Source organism: Engystomops pustulosus, chromosome 4, assembly GCF_040894005.1.
Source record: "Engystomops pustulosus chromosome 4, aEngPut4.maternal, whole genome shotgun sequence".
NCBI classification, from domain to species: Eukaryota; Metazoa; Chordata; class Amphibia; order Anura; family Leptodactylidae; genus Engystomops; species Engystomops pustulosus.
The window spans coordinates 66,353,370-66,370,983 of record NC_092414.1 but is presented as its reverse complement, the minus strand read 5'-3'; the positions used below and the strand labels follow the sequence as shown (position 1 = coordinate 66,370,983).

At 39.7% G+C, this 17,614-nt stretch overlaps 1 protein-coding gene across 2 annotated transcripts in view; it reads left to right on the top strand.

Moving 5' to 3' along the window:
* Positions 1 to 17,614, top strand: part of PPP2R2B (protein phosphatase 2 regulatory subunit Bbeta) — a 158,937-nt gene that overhangs the window by 8,301 nt on the left and 133,022 nt on the right. Inside the window, exon 1 of one of the 2 annotated variants that reach the window (XM_072146143.1) lies at positions 9,496 to 9,783. The exons of the other annotated variant lie outside the window; for it this stretch is intronic. Coding sequence (XP_072002244.1) covers positions 9,678 to 9,783 — 106 coding nt within the window. The 5' untranslated portion in view covers positions 9,496 to 9,677. Of the gene's footprint in view, positions 1 to 9,495; positions 9,784 to 17,614 lie in introns of those variants that run through there. 2 annotated transcript variants of the gene reach the window in all.

Below are 17,614 nucleotides of genomic sequence, written 5' to 3'. Positions count from 1 at the left end.
TGTAGAAAGAGACATTAGTAAAATGGGGGAGGGCTGGTATTGTAAGTGTCCTCTTCCCTCTAGTATGCCCCAACAGACCAATGGAAAGAAAGCGCTCAACTGCTGTGGAGATATCCAGATGTTGGCTCAGTCCTTATTGCTAGGATAGCCAGTATTGCCCTAATGGCACCTATTGAAATCTGTACATTGCAAAGGCTTGTGACAACAGCAAAATAAGGATGGACACACAAGACTCTTGTCTAAATAACTAACATGAAGATAACACAGTCTAGTGAGATGCTTTTCATTTGGCCCAAAGACAAACTAGCGAGACAGCACGTAATAATAATAATGGTCACCACTTCTGTCTGTCTTACTATAGACCAAATATTGATTCTGTCAAGCACGTAAAATTGCTTTTTCACCAGGAGATACAAATGATAGACATGATTTTATATTAAATATAAGTTAGCTCACAATGATGGCTACATATCTTTTCTTAAATACCAAAATATCAAAATAACACATTTTGAGAGATACAATATTTTATATGGAATAAATAAAGTATTACAATGTTAGGCCTTGTTCACATGTAGAGATGAGCGGGATTGTAGAGATGAGCGTCCCTGCACAGCTGCCAAACTGGCAATATGTCCGGCTTGCTCGTCTCTACTTAATTCTGCCCCTTCCGACTAGCCATGGCTGTAATTGACCATGGGTGCACTTAAAGTTCGGGTCTGCTCATCTCTTTTCACGTGTCAGTGTCAGTTAAAAACACAGTACAGGTTGAAATCTTTCCATTTTTCTTTATCTCTTTGTAGCCTCCTCTACTGATTTTGGCTCACAATAACTGATGAAAAACTGATCTAAACACAGACCTTTAGGCCACGATTGCATGTCCTGATTACATATGTGTACACACCCTATTGTCCGGATCGGGGGCAAACACATTATTTACATGCAAAATATGTATGCTCGTTCCCACACCAGAGGACACTACACCATAGCACCAAGTCCAGCTACAGTCTCCTGATTTTGTCTCACAATAACTGATGAAAAAAACTGATTGAAACACAGACCTTTAGGCCAGTATCGCATGTCCTGATTGCATACGTGTACACACCCTATTGTCCGGATCGGGGACAAACACATTGGGGCAGATTCATCAAGCTGTCTGAAAGTCAGAATATTTCTAGTTGCCCATAGCAACCAATCACAGCTCCCCTTTAAAATATTCATGATCACTGGTAAAATGAAAGCTGAGCTGTGATTGGTTGCCATGGGCAACTAGAAATATTCTGACTTTCAGACAGCTTGATAAATCTGCCCCATTATTTACATGCAAAATATGTGATGCTCCTTCCCACACCAGAGAACACTACACCAGTGCACCCAGTCCAGCTACAGTCTTGGAATATATAGATTTTTCCTAGTCCTCCTTCTACTAGCAACAAAAGAAAAAGTATAATGGACCAACAGTGCCGACAAATTCCCTTTAACGTTACATTTTTTTTTAATTATATCTAATTTTTAGAATGATAGGAGTACTTGGAGGATATTATCCATTGTATTATATTAAATCTGTAAATGTGATTGTTCTATAGAAATAAAGATCTGGCTACAAATATAGGATGTGCCAGAAAAATCTCTTGAAAATTTTAGTGAATGTCAATTCCCCACTTTGTGCTATTAATACTGCTCATTGTTCATTAGATCCCATGTTAAAACCCTTATAACATGCAGTTTAGCCAGCTAACAAAACATTACTCTGGTACACAATGGCCCAGATTCATCCAAGTAGTGCAAAGTGTATTATGTGCAGTTTGCCTCACTGCAGAGTGCGCCAGATTATTGAATTCTGGTGCACGGTCTTTATTAATTTGGCGCTCCCTGCACTGCTTGGGAAGAGTGTACCAGCCTTTTGGTGCACCTTTAACATACAGGATGCAACACAATTCTGTCGAGTTGCATTAATACCGTATATACTCGAGTATAAGCCGACCCGAGTATAAGCCGAAACCCCTAATTGCAACACAAAAAACTGGGAAAACCTATTGACTCGAGTATAAGCCGAGGGTGGGAAATGCATTGGTTACAGCCTCCCAGTATATAGTCTGCCAGCCCCTGTAGCATACAGCCTGGCCAACCCCTGTAGCATACAGCCTGCCCAACCCCTGTAGTAGGAAAAAAAATAACACTGTACTCATCTTTCCGACGTCCCCCATAAGTCCTCTTCTGTCTCAGACTGTCCCAGACAGAAGAGGACCTACAGGTGATGTCAGAAAGGTGAGTTTTGACTTTATTTTTTTAGTTGACTCGAGTATAAGCCGAGTTAGGGTTTTTGAGCACAAATTTTGTGTTGAAAAACTAGGCTTATTCTCGAGTATATAAGGTAATTGTGGCAAATAGTCCAAATCGGCACCAGAATCCCCCTTTAGGTGAATACTGGTGCAAACACTCCATAAATATATGTGCAAGCAGTTTGCGTGTTCTTTTAAGTGCAAAGTCAGACAGAAAACTGGTGCAAACCCTTTAATAAATGTGGGCCAATATTTTGGAAAATGTTGGGTAAATGGGGGCCTCTGGAGATGTAAAATTGAAGTGATAAGCAAACTTGAAAGGTTGACATTGGGTCAAAATAAGATTGTTACATTTACATGCTTTGGAAATGTGTGTTATGCTGCAGTAAAAGACAACTACAAAATGCAAGTTAGACAAGACTTCACAGAGAGCAAAGGAAAATCCATAATGGTCTACAGTCACCATGGCAGCTTGAATAACTGCTTACCCCAGAAACCTTAGTGGTGTAATATGACATGTACTTTTATTATTTTTCAGTGTGGTATCCAGGTCAGTGATAACCCATTTAGAATTGATTGTAACCTACATAAATCTGCCAATATAGGAATATAGTATTTTGGTAGTAATGATTGGTTAGAATACCAGACAGTCAAGGACAAACAAGGCAGGTCATCAAACTGTTCTTGGTAAGAAAAAAAAAAGACTAATACCTGAAGGGTACTGTTAATCTACATCTTTTTCCTCTTTTTGAGATCACTATATTACACAAAAGTCTATACCCTTTAAAGGCAAAGAGTTTGAAATGTTGTCTATTTGGGACAATCCTGACCTGTTAGATAAACCCTTATGTCCTGCACACAACCATATGCATATCACAGGAAACAATGCATCTGTGGTCTGTTGTTTTGGGCCTGCATCATTGGCATTTGAGGTCCTCTAATTACCACAATTGAGACTGGCAAATCTAGCCACAATTGAGGCCATCGCTCACATGAGCGTAAGACCATATACACTGGACAGTGTACTATCCATTGAAACAACATCCAGAACAACATTCATGTGCATGTACTTTCTCATCCATGGGTTGCCTTTATAATGCTTTATTGCCAATTTTTATAACCAATCTCCACTATAACCAAGAGATGAGTACACAGGCCCCACTTCTACTCAAAATTCTTAAAAGAGGACCCCTTACCAGCTCCAATTCTTTGCTTCCCTGGTTCTGGCAGATTTATTTCTCTGGTCCTCACATCAATATTTTAAGATTGGAGGAGCTATGTTTCTCCATCAGCCCAGAACCACCCATCAGGCAGTAGAGAGTCTAATTATCATAATTTCCTAGGACTTGTAGTACCCAATATGCTAAAAAGGCTCTCTTCTGTCATATAGGAGGTTGTGAGCTGCAGCAGACCCCTCTGCCCATCTGATAGTAAAAATCCAAAAATAATGAAATCAATGACTCAATGATCATAGGAGTTAGAGAGAAAACTCCAACTGAATTTGAATCAGCGAAGTGGCACCTTGAAATACAGTGAAATACAAAGAGTTGTATTTGATGGAAATGATTAAAGGTCTTATTAAAAATTGTATGTAAAATGGATTTTTGTGAAAGTGGACATCCCTTGAAGTGAAAACCCTTTCTATAAACTGATGAATTAATATTCATTCCTGAATTTCTTTCTATACCAATAACCACAGTGTCCGTGTGTGAAGATGACTTCTGCTCATTGCAGGATGATGATATGGCTTGAAGCTGCTTCACTGATACTATCACTTACATAAACAATTGTCCTTCTTATGGTTAATGGCTTAAAATTCAATCTATCTGCCTTCAAGGCAGGATTCAACCTTATTATGTCTTGTGTTCAGGACTCCATGCTCTGTGATGGCGACTTCATATTTTGTATGTTCATAAGGAAGCCATGTATTCATTTCTCTGTGTGATACGGCTAATGAAGCACCCCATCTGTTTATTAATAATTAACTTTAACAGGAATCCATGACACTTGGTGCATAGTGAAATCAGGAAACTAATTGCTGTCTGTTGCCAGTCAAGAACATAATGGCGTGACATACACTGTTTTTGTGGTTAGTTAATAAATCCTTAAAGATAAAAAAACAACAAATTATTATACAGCAATATTTCATTCATTCCTGAACCCAAAGGTTCATCAGTGTTTTGGCCGTCAGTGTTGATCAAAAACATGATTAAAGGCATCAGGTCTCATTGATTAAAAATATTCTTGGGTTAAATCTCCACCTCTTATGATCCCATCATTTTTGGCCAATATAATAACAAGTTTTCACTTGTTACTGGGGAATCTATAAAAGCCCCCGTTCCCGTGGGAAACAAATGTCAGGGGCAGAGCTTTACTGGGTCTGATCAGACAGTAGGTCTGCTTAACCCTTGCAGACCAGGCAGTCATATGACCTTTGGGTTTATAGAGCTGGTGGCGCCGGCTCCTGTATTTACTAGATATCACTACATCAGGAAAAGGTAGGAGTGTTCATAAACCACAATCAGTCTCGTAAGTGGGCGGGCAGGTTCGAGTTAACAGCAATGGAATTAGGCAAATATCTTCTCCCCATCTGCAGTTCTTGGTCCGTTCCTGGTGCGTTTTTGATAAGTCCACATTTTCACAGCTGCTTACACCTCCCCATCTGCAGTTCTTGTTCCGTTCCTGGTGCGTTTTTGATAAGTTCACATTTTCACAGCTGCTTACACCTCAAGAAATGAAGAAAAACTGATTCAAAGTAGCCTAATGCATGGTAAACATGCAAAACCACAGCCATTCCAAACGCCTTCAAAACGCACCGTAACTGCCAAGCGTGAACACAGCCTAAAGCTTGACATGGCACTCCCTTGTGGCGACTGTGTTGTGTTTAAAAATACAAAGCCTAGGCTCCTCCTGCAATCACCTGTTGAAGTAATGTTGTGTTTGCAGTGCGTTTATTCAATCTGATGCAAACGCAATCTTACTTCAATAGGTGATCACAGGACTTGTGCTTTTGTGGCCTCAGGCTGTTTTCACACGCATTGTTTGAATGGCATTTTGAAATGCAATTCAGAGGCTGAGAGGAGGGGCTTTGCCCGATCGCAGAAACGTTTCCACATGCAAAACAGGTAGTGCTTGTTCATGATTCCAAGTGTTTCAGTGGAAATGCTTCTGAAATTATGCCAATCCCCTCCCACAGCCTTTGAATGGTGTTCCAAACTGCCATTCAAACACTGTATGTGAAGGAAAAGAAGGACGCAGTCATTCACCCACATGTGACTACATGTGCACCTAGGGTGGAAAGTTATCTATTTCTCTATTACCTATTTCTGCCTCTGACAGAATCGCTCTGTGTGCCGGGCAGGCTCATAAATTACAATCTCTGGTGCAGAGGAGGTAGGGGAGGAATTGCGCCCTCCACCTGCCCTGCACCCCGGGCAAATGTGAAGCATTATACAGGCAACAAACTGCAAAACAGTTGAATTGTAGTGTATTGTATAAGAGATCAGACCCATAGGGCTCAAGTAACCTAGAGGTCTAAAAAAAATGTAAAAAATGAGAAAAGCTAAAAATTGAAGTAATTCCTCTTTTCCCTATAAATTACATAACTATAAATAAGGAAAAAATAAAAAACATGTGAGGAATCACTGCGTCCTAAAATGCCTGATCTATCGAACTTATGATTCCATATAGTAGATGCCTTAACAGAAAAAAGTTATCAATACGTAACAAAGCTATATAAACACTATCTCCATAATTAAACTTAAAGTAGAAGTTTCATTTGACCGCACTGTGAAAGCCGTAAAAAATCAAAGCCCATAAAAAAAATTTCACTTCATTTGGAATTTTTTCCAGCTTCTTAGTAAATTGAATGGAATATTAAATGGTTCCAGTAAAAAGTACAATTTGTTTCACGAAAAACAAGCTCTCTGTCTTTGTAAATAAAAAATAAATAAGCTATTGGCTTTTGAAATATGGGGAGTAAAAAGTTGGGGGGGGGGGATGGAAAAGGGCTGCATCCAGAAAAGGTTAAAAATTCTTATATTGTACATTAATAAAAAGGCCCCAATCAGCAACAAATGAAAACTGGGAAAAATATGGTGAACCTGCAGTTTCATCACTAGGGTCCTGATGCACAGATGGTACATGCTGTGCAGTGTGTGTTTGGTACGAAGTGAAGAGACCCCAGTCTTCATGGCCTTATTTTATTATCCTAATCCCAGAGAAGCTTTTTACTGTTAAACAATCTGTTTTTTTTTTTGGAAGCAGCAAAGGGAAAACGTAAGCCAGTACCTCAATTTACCTAGAACAAAACTGAACTGACAAGGTGCAAATTTATTACAATGAGAAGACATTGACACAGTGAATGTGGAATTATTCACACCCCAGTATTGTATAGTACATGAATAACAGTGAGTAAGAAGTGAGTAATAGCCTCTACCTTCCAACGTATAAAGCACATTAACAAGCTGGCACCTCGGAAGGTGTTAGATAGTATATTCTTAGCTCACTGTACGATCCACTATGTTGTGGGCACACAAGGCATAGGCCTGAACATAGGATATATGTGATAAATATATAAGAGGACACATGGTCACCCTTTGTAGACTGTTTATATACATGCTTTTCAGTGTTTTTTTTTACGTAAGATCTGAATACATCACATTTAATGACAGAACTGCCACAGAATTAGGTAAAAAAAAGCAACAATAAGTAATTGCATGTGTTAGAAAAAGTATTAAAAGATAGATATTTATCCATCGCTGTTTTCCAAATGCTTTCAATATGAGATGTATTTATGAAATATCAGTGTTTTATATTTCCCAAGTGTTTTATCCATTTGAGATGGTGGTACGATTGAAAGTAGATATGGAGGGGTAAGGCCCCTTCCACACTAGCGTTTTTTCACGCGCGAGTTCTGCGTGTGCTTTTGACGCGCAGAACTTGCATTGTACCCTGTCCCATTGTTTGCAATGGGCTTGTCCTTATTTGCGGTTTTTTCACGCGTGTGCATGCTCTACTCTTACGTTTCACGTGCGTTTTTTACACCCCATTCAGGTCTATGGAGATGCATCTAAAACGCATTGCACTCGCGAGCATTGCAAGTGCAATGCGAGTGCAATGCGTTTTAAATGGATGGGTTGTTAGGAAATGTGAAACAAAGTCATAAAGTACCAATTTAAGAAGGATGTGATTTGAAAAACGCGCGTGAAAAACACAAAAACGCTTATGACTCCTAGGAAAGAAAGGATCATAAACACAGCAAAAACGGCCGTGCATGTCCGTTCTGCTCCATTCATCTCTATGGAGCCGACAGAGATTGGCGAGCGACACGCTGCTTCATTCCTCACAGGGAGCGACAAGGTACCTCAAACCCCATTGGACTCCCGTTCTCGTGATCTGTGGGGGTCTCATAATTGAGATAAGCACTCATGCACATATGATTGCAACGCAATGTAAGTGGAATGTTAATTCAACTTGTGATCGTAGGAGTAGCCTTTGCGTTGCGTTTCAAAACGCAGTGTAATCACCATGTGGGAATATGGCTTCAGCGTAAAGTGGCATGCGCTCAGCTACCTTAAATATTAAAAATAAATAAATCTTTATTTATATAGCGCCATCATATTCTGCAGCACTGTCCAGACATATACATATACTGTACTGTCCAGACATATACATTGTCAGATGATATAATAATAATTCCTTGATTTATATAGTGCACTCAGATTACGCAGCACTGCACAGAGCTTACCAAATTGGTCCCTGTCCCGATGGGGCTCACAATCTAATCAACCTACCAGTATGTTTTGGAGTGTGGGAAGAAACTGGAGGACCCTGAGGAAACCCACGCAAATATGGAGAGAACATACAAACTCTTTGCAGGGTTGACCCCGGGACTTGAACCCAGGTCCCCAGTGCTGCAAGGCTGTAATGCTAACCACTAAGCCACCGTGCTGCCCTATAATGTAATATGAACTAAGGCCCTACTCTCAAGCTTACAGTCAGTCATAACTGGTGCCATCACAACTGTAAACACCAGAAAGACTGAAAAAAAATAATAAAGTCCCGTGTATCCAAAAACCACACAACTAGAAATTATCATCCCTAAAATGATAACAAAAAATTAAAAAAAAAACTGTTAGAGGGCTATGATATGATGGTGCTAAGTGCACCCACTGGATTTATCAGGAGGCTCCGTCCCTGGGCACTTCTTCACCAGATTTGAATGGGCACAGACTACAGGCAGTTGCTGCCCCGCGCAGGCCCACTACATTGTCTGGCACCGCCCCTCCTGCCCTACAGGAGTAGTTGCTCTGCCCTGGGAATTGCAAATAAATCACAGCTTGTTCGTCTGTTTTCTTGTGTCCTAATACTAAATACTAAAAATAAGGCCAGGATTGCAAGGTTATATCTTGCCAAAGAAAGATAAGTACATTAGTTCTATATACCCCAAAGATTACCTGCACAAACAACCCAGTTTAAAGTGATGCCAACTGAAAAATAAAAAAGTCATGGGTAACTATGGAAAAATGCGCACGGGGGCGGGACTTGGCCACATCGCATATGCGTTTCCAGGGTATATGAACAATACAAATACAATTTGGTATTTAAACAATACAAGGCACCAGGATCTTATTACCAATCCCACGCTTTTCACTGGACACATGGCCCGCCTCGTGCTTTATATGTAAATAAGTTCCCTGCTGCGGCTTCTGTTTTTTGGCTTCTGTTTTTGCAATTTATGTTTAAAAAAGAATTCGTTTTTTTCCCATTGATTTTAATGGAGTTGCTATGGTGTCGGTTAATATCCATTTTTACATCATCCATAATTTCAGTGGATAGTAGGAATAAAAAAACTGAATGCTGTAAAATAATAAAAAATGAAAACTGTCACTAACCAAAAGCATCTGTTTTTGATCTATTAAAGGTATCCTTAAATCTCATGCTTTGCTATTAATCTATTCATCAAGGTTTTTTGTTTTTTTTTGTTTTTTTTTAAAAGAAGCTGCCAAATGGGAGCCAAATTGCAGATAGAAACTGTCCATGCTCACACGATTTAGTTTTTAGACACAAAATGCAACCAAAACCCATTGTGAACACGGCCTTAGAAGTGGGCTGTATATGTGTTTGTCTTGTTCAGTTCGTTGGAGTGCAGAATCCGGGTTTTTGTTCAGTCCCATCAGTCCCACAATTGCCTTCATGTGAAGATAGATTAGTCTCACTTACCTACCAAGGCAGGAGAGGATAGCACTTAGATGTCTTTCTGTGTGTTTGCTACAAACCTGTATGTGTGAAGGATCACTTCGCTGTGGAATTTCTCATTGAGTGATACTAAACCAGAAAGACTCGCAGCAAGCACTTGACGTTGTTATCACTGAACTTTGCCGTAGTAAGTCAAAGATGATTCCAGAATTCCGTGGAATATATGTGGTTTCTGAGGATACACATGACTGCAATGGATCCCTTGTTCTCCGGAGAAAGAAAAAAATGTTACAGTATCCTTCAGGTAACTGAGCTTCTCTAGGCCTCACTGTTTCTTTTGATCTATTCTTTTTGACCCCATGTAAATCTAGTTTTCACATGAGTTTTAATTGCGTTTTAAAATGTAATTCAAATAGAATGGGGAGGGGTTCCACCCAATTACAGGTGCGTTTCCGCATAAAACGCTTGGAAAGACCACCACATGTTTTGTATGAAAACAATGCAAAAATATATAGTGCTTGTTGCCAGTCACATTCATTTCAGTGGAAATGCAAGTGCTATCAGGCCTAGCCCCTCCCTTCAGCATTGTGATGTCTATGGTAAAGTATTTGTAAAATCTGTGTAAGTGTGGTCAAATTTTGTGCACCAAATCTCACACACTTTTTTTTTTTTTTTCCACTGAGAATTATTTTTTGCTCAGTAAAAGTGCTTTAAAATCTATTGGGGCTGGTAACCTATTTTTACTCCTTTTCAATCCTTTATTGTGAGCCTTAGCCCGAAATGGTACGACACACCGAAAAGCTGTCTCCATTTTTCCGTATCTATTTGCAGTCTCTACACCTGTTTTTGGCTAAACTAACTGCTAAACTAACTGACTTGTGATGAGCCCCTCATCCTGGTATTTATTACAGTTTCTTAGAATATACCATAGACACACAATAAAATTAAACAGGGATTAAATAATTAACTACTAAAGAACCACCATTGTGATCGTCTCCCACTTTATGCAGCCTCTACACCAAGTGGGTGTGAAGTGGGGGGCTGCTGGCTGCATTCAGTACAGCCTGGAAACTTTCATGAGTGAGGGCGTGTTCACACGTTCCGCTAGCTTCGTGTTCATAACATGACGCTAGCGCACAGGGGGCGGGGCTTGGGGCGATCGCATATGCGTTTCCCAGGAAACGCATATGCGACCGGCCCAAGCACTGCCCCCTTTGTGCTAGCATCGCATTATGAGCGCAACATTAACGGATAGTGTGAATGCGCCCCAAAGGTTTGCAATTCTACCCCCGACACCTCTGCCCTGTCTAATACATTTGGAGTCTGACTCCTCTTATTCACTGCCATACGTTAGTGTTGCAGTGTATTACTATTATAAAAAAAAATAAAGTCCCCTAAATGATATATATATCCTATCTATCCTAAAACTCATATCTGTGTATCTTTATCCGAACCCTCCGATAAAGCTAGCAGACATGGCTCCGAAGTACAATAGGAATGCGCTCAGTGGTCTGGCGTATTGAAGAGGGGGCGGGACTAGGAGGCAGCATGAAGCTCGGCAGTCATCGCCAGCCTATGGAGTGGGAATGGTGGTCTGGCGAAGAAACAGCGCCTTGAACCGGACCTCGGGAATATTTCCTTGTGTACTTCGCGGCAGTGTAAGCTAGCTTTATCGCTGCTGAAAAGTGAGGGCATGGGAGCAGATTGAATGCAGAGATCACATCACAGCAGTGTAAGGATGCAAACCTTCCACCCTTCCACCCTCCAGTGCTCCAAGTTCAGCTGCAATTATAGAATACAGTAATAGTCCTGGCACATTCATGTTCTAATGTGAAGTTAAAAATGTTAGTCCCTCAATATCCCTGACCCATATCCACAATAGAGAAATTGAAGGGAAGTATCCTTCTCTTATTGAGACTCTTCCATTTGACACTTGGTCCATTCAGAGGTTACGTCCAGGTGCTTTGTCGTGGTACTTTGATTCCCCTGCTAATACACTTTTTTTTTCCATGGTGTTCTGGTTTTCCACTCGGAAGGTCCAATATAAATGCATTCTTCACAGTCCTGCTGCTATGAATACTCAAAGTAATAGCTACACAGATCTGCGGTTTGTAGTCTCCCTTTAAAATGTTGTAAATCATGGTAGAAAAATTATTTCAGATTCTATCAATGACATATTTTCATTAGGGGTTAAGTATATATTAGTTTTCTTAAAAAATGACCTTGGAAATCCGATACAGTTGCATTGGAAACGGCAATAGCAGTCATGGGTCCGCTCCCACTATGACAGGGTATATTACACAGTGCATCAAAATAAAGACCAAAAGTCATCAGTCCTTGTAAAAAAAATAGTTATGTTGTCCCTACCCCAATCTTCCCAGACACCGTGCCTTGTCCTCTAAAGCCAACTTAAATTGCTTTTCCTCTGCAAAGGTTTCTACATTAATCTTGTTTGTCGCCTGGGAATAGACAGAGCTTTTTCTAGGAAACAAACAACAATAACGAGTTACCACTGACGCACGGCCTCGTGGTCTCATTTATGACTTTAATGTGTGAAGGCACAGAGAAAAATAAGCAAAATATTTAAAAATCTGACTCATGCATAAAGATAGCGTGTTTAATATTGGAGAATGTCACCAGGCATATCACAGCTGCACCGATGAGGACAAAGATCTTCTTGAGAAAGCTGAAAGAAGTGGGACTCTGAATTGTGAAATGTGATAATTGTAATTATGCAGATTGTAGGAAACCGGCTGCCGCTCCAGGCATTCTAAGAATTGTACTTGGGTGCATTCATTCTGTATATAGTAAGACAAAAATGCTCCGATATCCCATTTGTATGTGTTATTGTATTAATATTTAGTATAACTATCCCTATAGGAAACACATTTGCATTCTAGGGTTCTATGTGGTGCCATTTCATATTTTATCATCTAAAATGTTCATATTAAATTCCAAAAAATGCTTATGAATTTCACTGGAAAATATACTCCAGTAAATGGTTAATATTTTTTAAAGCAGCAAAAAAAGTATTGACCTATTGTTCTTTTTTTATTATCTGGTAGGAAGCCTCATTTAAGCCTCTGGCCTGGGGGGGAACTTATCCTTTATGCTGCCTCAGGCGAGCCATAGAGAGATTCCCCCCCCCCCCCCCCATATATGTAATATTTCAGGGAGTGTCAGATCCATCATATTGGTTTAGTGTGAATATAAAGCAATGCAGAAGCCCTGATAAAGTTGCCTTACTTTTTTTCCTTTTATGGTCTTGGCAGGTTCGGCTTTGTCCTCCGGCTTGAGGGGGCCTGTTGAGGGTGGGGGGATGAGACGGGTGGGGGTGTGGATGTGCCGGCGGGCGTCAAGGGACACTGAAATCCAAGGTTAAGCTGAGTCCCTGTGAATTCTGTTGTATCTCTCTAATATACTTGGTAGAAATGTATACACTTGTTTGTCTGGTCATCCACTGTGTATACTCATTTTATTTCAATTTTATTGTTTTACATATTTTGGTTTAAACAAGTTCCCAAACAGTTCTTTCCACCTTCTATGTAAATTTACCATACATAATTATGCACTTGGGTAAGGAATATTAGATAACTGACTGGAAGAGAATGGTAGAAGTGATTTAGATGAGACGTGATGAAATGTTCTCATAATAAGATGGGACTTGGTTCACACCAGTAGGTTCCATTTCCCCTTCCGATTTAAAATGGTGGAAAAAATAATGCAACATGCTATGCCCCTCTCCCCCCCCCCCCCCCATCCTATTATCAGAATGGGTAACTGTACCTGCTGTATTCTAATATAAGTTTTTATGAGCTCTACAGGGACAAATCGAAATGCTATATAGCAGTGATGGCAAAACTTTTAGTTCCTGAGTGCCCAAACTTCAACCAAAAGCCCCTTATTTATGGCAAAGTGCCAGCACAACAATTTAGGCAGTAATTTTATTGCTATGGACACCAACGCAGTTGAAAGGAGGAGGGCAAATTCGGGCTATTTGCAGCTTCTCTCCAGGGTCCCTGTGTACAAGAAGAATTGTTGGGCCAGCATTCTTTGAGCCCTGTCAGGTCAACTCTATTCTGGGGTGATGTCCTAGGTGCCCACAGAGAGGGCTCTGAGTGCCGCCTCTGGCATCTGTGCCATAGGTTCGCCACCACTGCTATATAGTTTTCAGGCACAGACCTGACACACATCTGCTTTGCCAATAATTGTTGGTAGGAAAAAACTTTTCTCTAAAATCTTTGTACAACTGCAGTCCAGTAAAGATTTTGGAAGGTGGGGAACCATCCCTTTGTTGCATAATGTCATGTTTTGCAGTTATAATATGTTAGGAAAGAACATGGAGCTGAAGTTATTGTAATGTATCTTATAAGCACAAAATGGGCGGAAATCCTTTCAGTACTGCGAAAAGGAAAGAAAACAGTCTGCGGCATTAGAACAGCTCTTCCTGTTTAAACATTTTCTTTTGTGACCTTTTAGATGGTGATAAATGTTTGTTACGTTTTCAATGCATATCAGATTAACGAAAGAATAAAAATCCTGTTTATATTCCTTTTCTTAAATATTTCTCTTATAAAGGTGGTGCACTAAATATTGATGTGGGGTTTACATTTGTATAAGTGTGTGTGTGTGTATATGTATCTATCTATTTTGCATTTATGCAAACGGGCATAGTTTGGAGAGGCTGAGCCACCTGGCCGACTTCTGAATGCGCCCCCCCCCCAGCCCTTATAAAAATACACATATAGTAGTTGTACACTAATACATTTGTATACAATTAAACATATTTATGCAGTCATTAAAGGGGTTTTCCCACAAACTAAGGTTAGGACCTATCCACAGGATAGGGCCTCACTTGCTGATCAGTGGGGGTTTCAGAGCTGAGACCCCCACAGATCATGAAAACGAGGGATCTGACTGGGTTGGCGACCTCCGTCAGCTCCATAGAGATTAATAGAGCAGAAGGGTCATACACGGCTGTCTGCTCCATTAGTCTGCCAGAGCAACGTGATCGTGATCTGTGGGGGTTTCATCATTGAGACCCCCCACTGATCAGCAAGTAAGGCCCTATCCCGTGGATAAGGCCTAACTTTTGTTCATGGGGAAAACCCCTTTAATATACTTGTAAACGTATATACAGTTCTAAACTTATAGGCACACATTTTGCACTTGTGTGTGTATATATACATGTATACACACAGCATATACATAACATTAAATACACACCTATTTGTGTGTGTATATATAATTTTATAATACAGTACATAAACACACCGTAAACACTCATACTTTATATACTGTATCAACACACCATATAGACAGAATATAAACACCCACACATGCATTATATAGACTTTTTACAGCGTATACATGCATATATAGACATAGTGTGTGTGTATATATACATTACCATATACAGACATAGTGTGTGCACACATGCACGCTCACTTGTGTACTGTTTATGATGTGCACTGTTATGCTCTACAATGTGCAGATTAATATTTATATAATGGTGCACATCCTCCATTCCTTAGTGGAGCACGTCTGGTGGCCGACTCAAACTTGGCTGTTTTTGTACTACATTTTTCATTCAAATAATTACATCAAAACTAATGTTGATTCCAGCCTACTCCTTAACCCCTTAAGGACGCAGGGTTTTTTTCACTCATTTCTTGCTCTCCACCTTCAAAAATCCATAACTTTTTCATTTTTCTGTGTACAGAGCTGTGTGATGGCTTATTTTGTGTGGAATAAATTTAGCTTTCCTATGATGTCATTTGTTATAACATGCCGTGTACTGGGAAGCAGTAAAAAAACTCCAAATGTGGAAAAAAAATAGCATGCAACGTCACATTCTTGTGGGCCCAGTTTTTAAGACTTTCACTTTTCGCTCAAAATAACACCTCTACTTTATTCTTTGGTTCGATACGATAGCAGTGATACCAAATTTATACAGGTTTTATTACGTTTTAATACATTTTCAAAAATTAAACGAATGTGTATGAAGGAGAAAAAATGTTGCCATCTTCTGACGTTAACAACTTTTTCATACTTTGGTGTCTGGAGCTGTGATATGTAATTTTTTGCAAAATGAGCCGATGTTTTTATTGCAACTATTTTGAAGACTGCGCCATTTTGATCACTTTTCATTACATTTTTGTCATGTAAAAGTCGCATTTTGGACATTCGGGCGCCATTTCCCGTCTCTGATGCCACTGCCGGTTATAACCGTTTTTATATTATGAACGATCGGGCATTTTGGAACGGGGCGATACCTGATGTGTTTGACTTTAACTGTTTATTATATTTTATATCAGTTCTAGGGATAAATTTTTTTTTTTTTTTTCACTTTCTTAAATCCTCTAGCCCGTGAGCCCTCTTCATACACCCTTCATAGCTCTGCGGCGGATATATCAGTCGCAAAGCCTGAAGGGGTCAATGCACGGTCAGTTTCTTCTGTCAAGATGTATAAAAAGACTTCCAGACATTTATTTTTTTTCCATTGGTCACAAGCCTTGATGTTTTTCCAGTGTATTTTTAATTTGTTTCATATGAAAGCCAAAGGAAAAATGGTAATAAAACCCGCATAATAGCCAGCAAAATGCACACCAATCCCAATGTCCTAATACAATGGAGTCTAAACAAACCAGGCTCTGCCACCAGCCCACTTTATAATGCTGCGGGCTGGCACAATATCCACAGAGACAATGGAACAGGTACAAAGAGAGTTACAATAGTAGGCAATTCAACAAATTCTTCTAATGTTCAAGAACTGCATCTCCCTTAATAAGATGGGTCAGGCTACTGACCTGGTATAACATAATTAAGACTCTGTCGTTAGCTCCCATCTAGACATGTCTGTGGCATAGTTCGTTTCTCATGGGTACCAATTTATTCTCTATCAGTAATGGTTTTTCTCCACTGTCCCAGAGGCGCCATACTGAATTTTTTTCTAAACATAGATTGGGTTTTTATGTATTCTGGCCATTTGTCAACTTTTGTTTCCCTTGTGGAGGATATCTTTATATTTTTTCGTTGTGTAGATGTACAATGAGACAACTCTACATATGTGTAACTATGGTTTGTGACTGCCTTGTTTGGCTTAGTCTATTGACCATTGAGCAATAAGGACGTGCCTAAAGTAAGGGTGGAACGTTCTCGTATCCTGAAGTTGTTTGTGCTTTGCTGTATCTGATCTGTTACTTACTTGAATATGATCTGAGGTCTTCTGTCTATTATCCATATAGCATGGATAATGATAATCCCTGTAAATTGCTGTGCTCAGGAAAGCATTGAAAGTAATGAAAATTTTAATTTGAAATGCTTTTTATAACTTTTGAACCTTTTCATTGCAGGCTTTGGCAATGTTCCCAGTAACTCGATATGGTGTACAAAAGATCTGAGGGACACAAAACTCTTTGAGAAAAAATGTTCTGTTAAGATGTCTCACATGGGTTAGATTATCTTTATTGATTTCCAAAACATGAGACTTTCTCTTATAGGATCCATTTTTCCTGCTTTTGGGTTTTTTATGATCTTCTATATGTGTAAGTTACAAAGTGTAATTTCTGTAATGTCTGGATTCAATACTTTTTCCTAGAATGTGAGGACTTGTTGGGCTCTATGTAGGTATGGGAGGTCTGTTCTGTTTTGTTACAGGTTCAGTAAAAAAAATAAGAGGAAAAACTTGGGTCAATTTGGGCGCTTGGTTGATGACTTGTTTCCTGGAGGAAAAAGTTTGGATTCTGTTGTCTCACGATTGACTTGAACACATACACTAGTTTTCAGCAAGAGCTGCCTTCTCATTGGGGCACATTTGTTGTGGTCAAGTTGCTTTTCCACTTCTCTGACCAACTGGGTGACACAATATTGGAATGTATCTAGGTATTTTTATTAGCATTTTTAACTAAGGCTTTCTGTGATTTGCTAGAGAGGTGCTATTAAACCAGTTACTGCTACTGATAGGAAAGCTTAGACTCTGCTCCAAAAGTACACAATTGACTCAAGAAATTTATTGTAGTGTTTAGGCAGCCTAAGGCACCTTTCACACTACCATTGTGGGGATGTATATGTGGCCCAAACTAAACGACTATGGCTCTCGGCTGTGCAGTGTATAGAGTATGCTCTATCTTTTT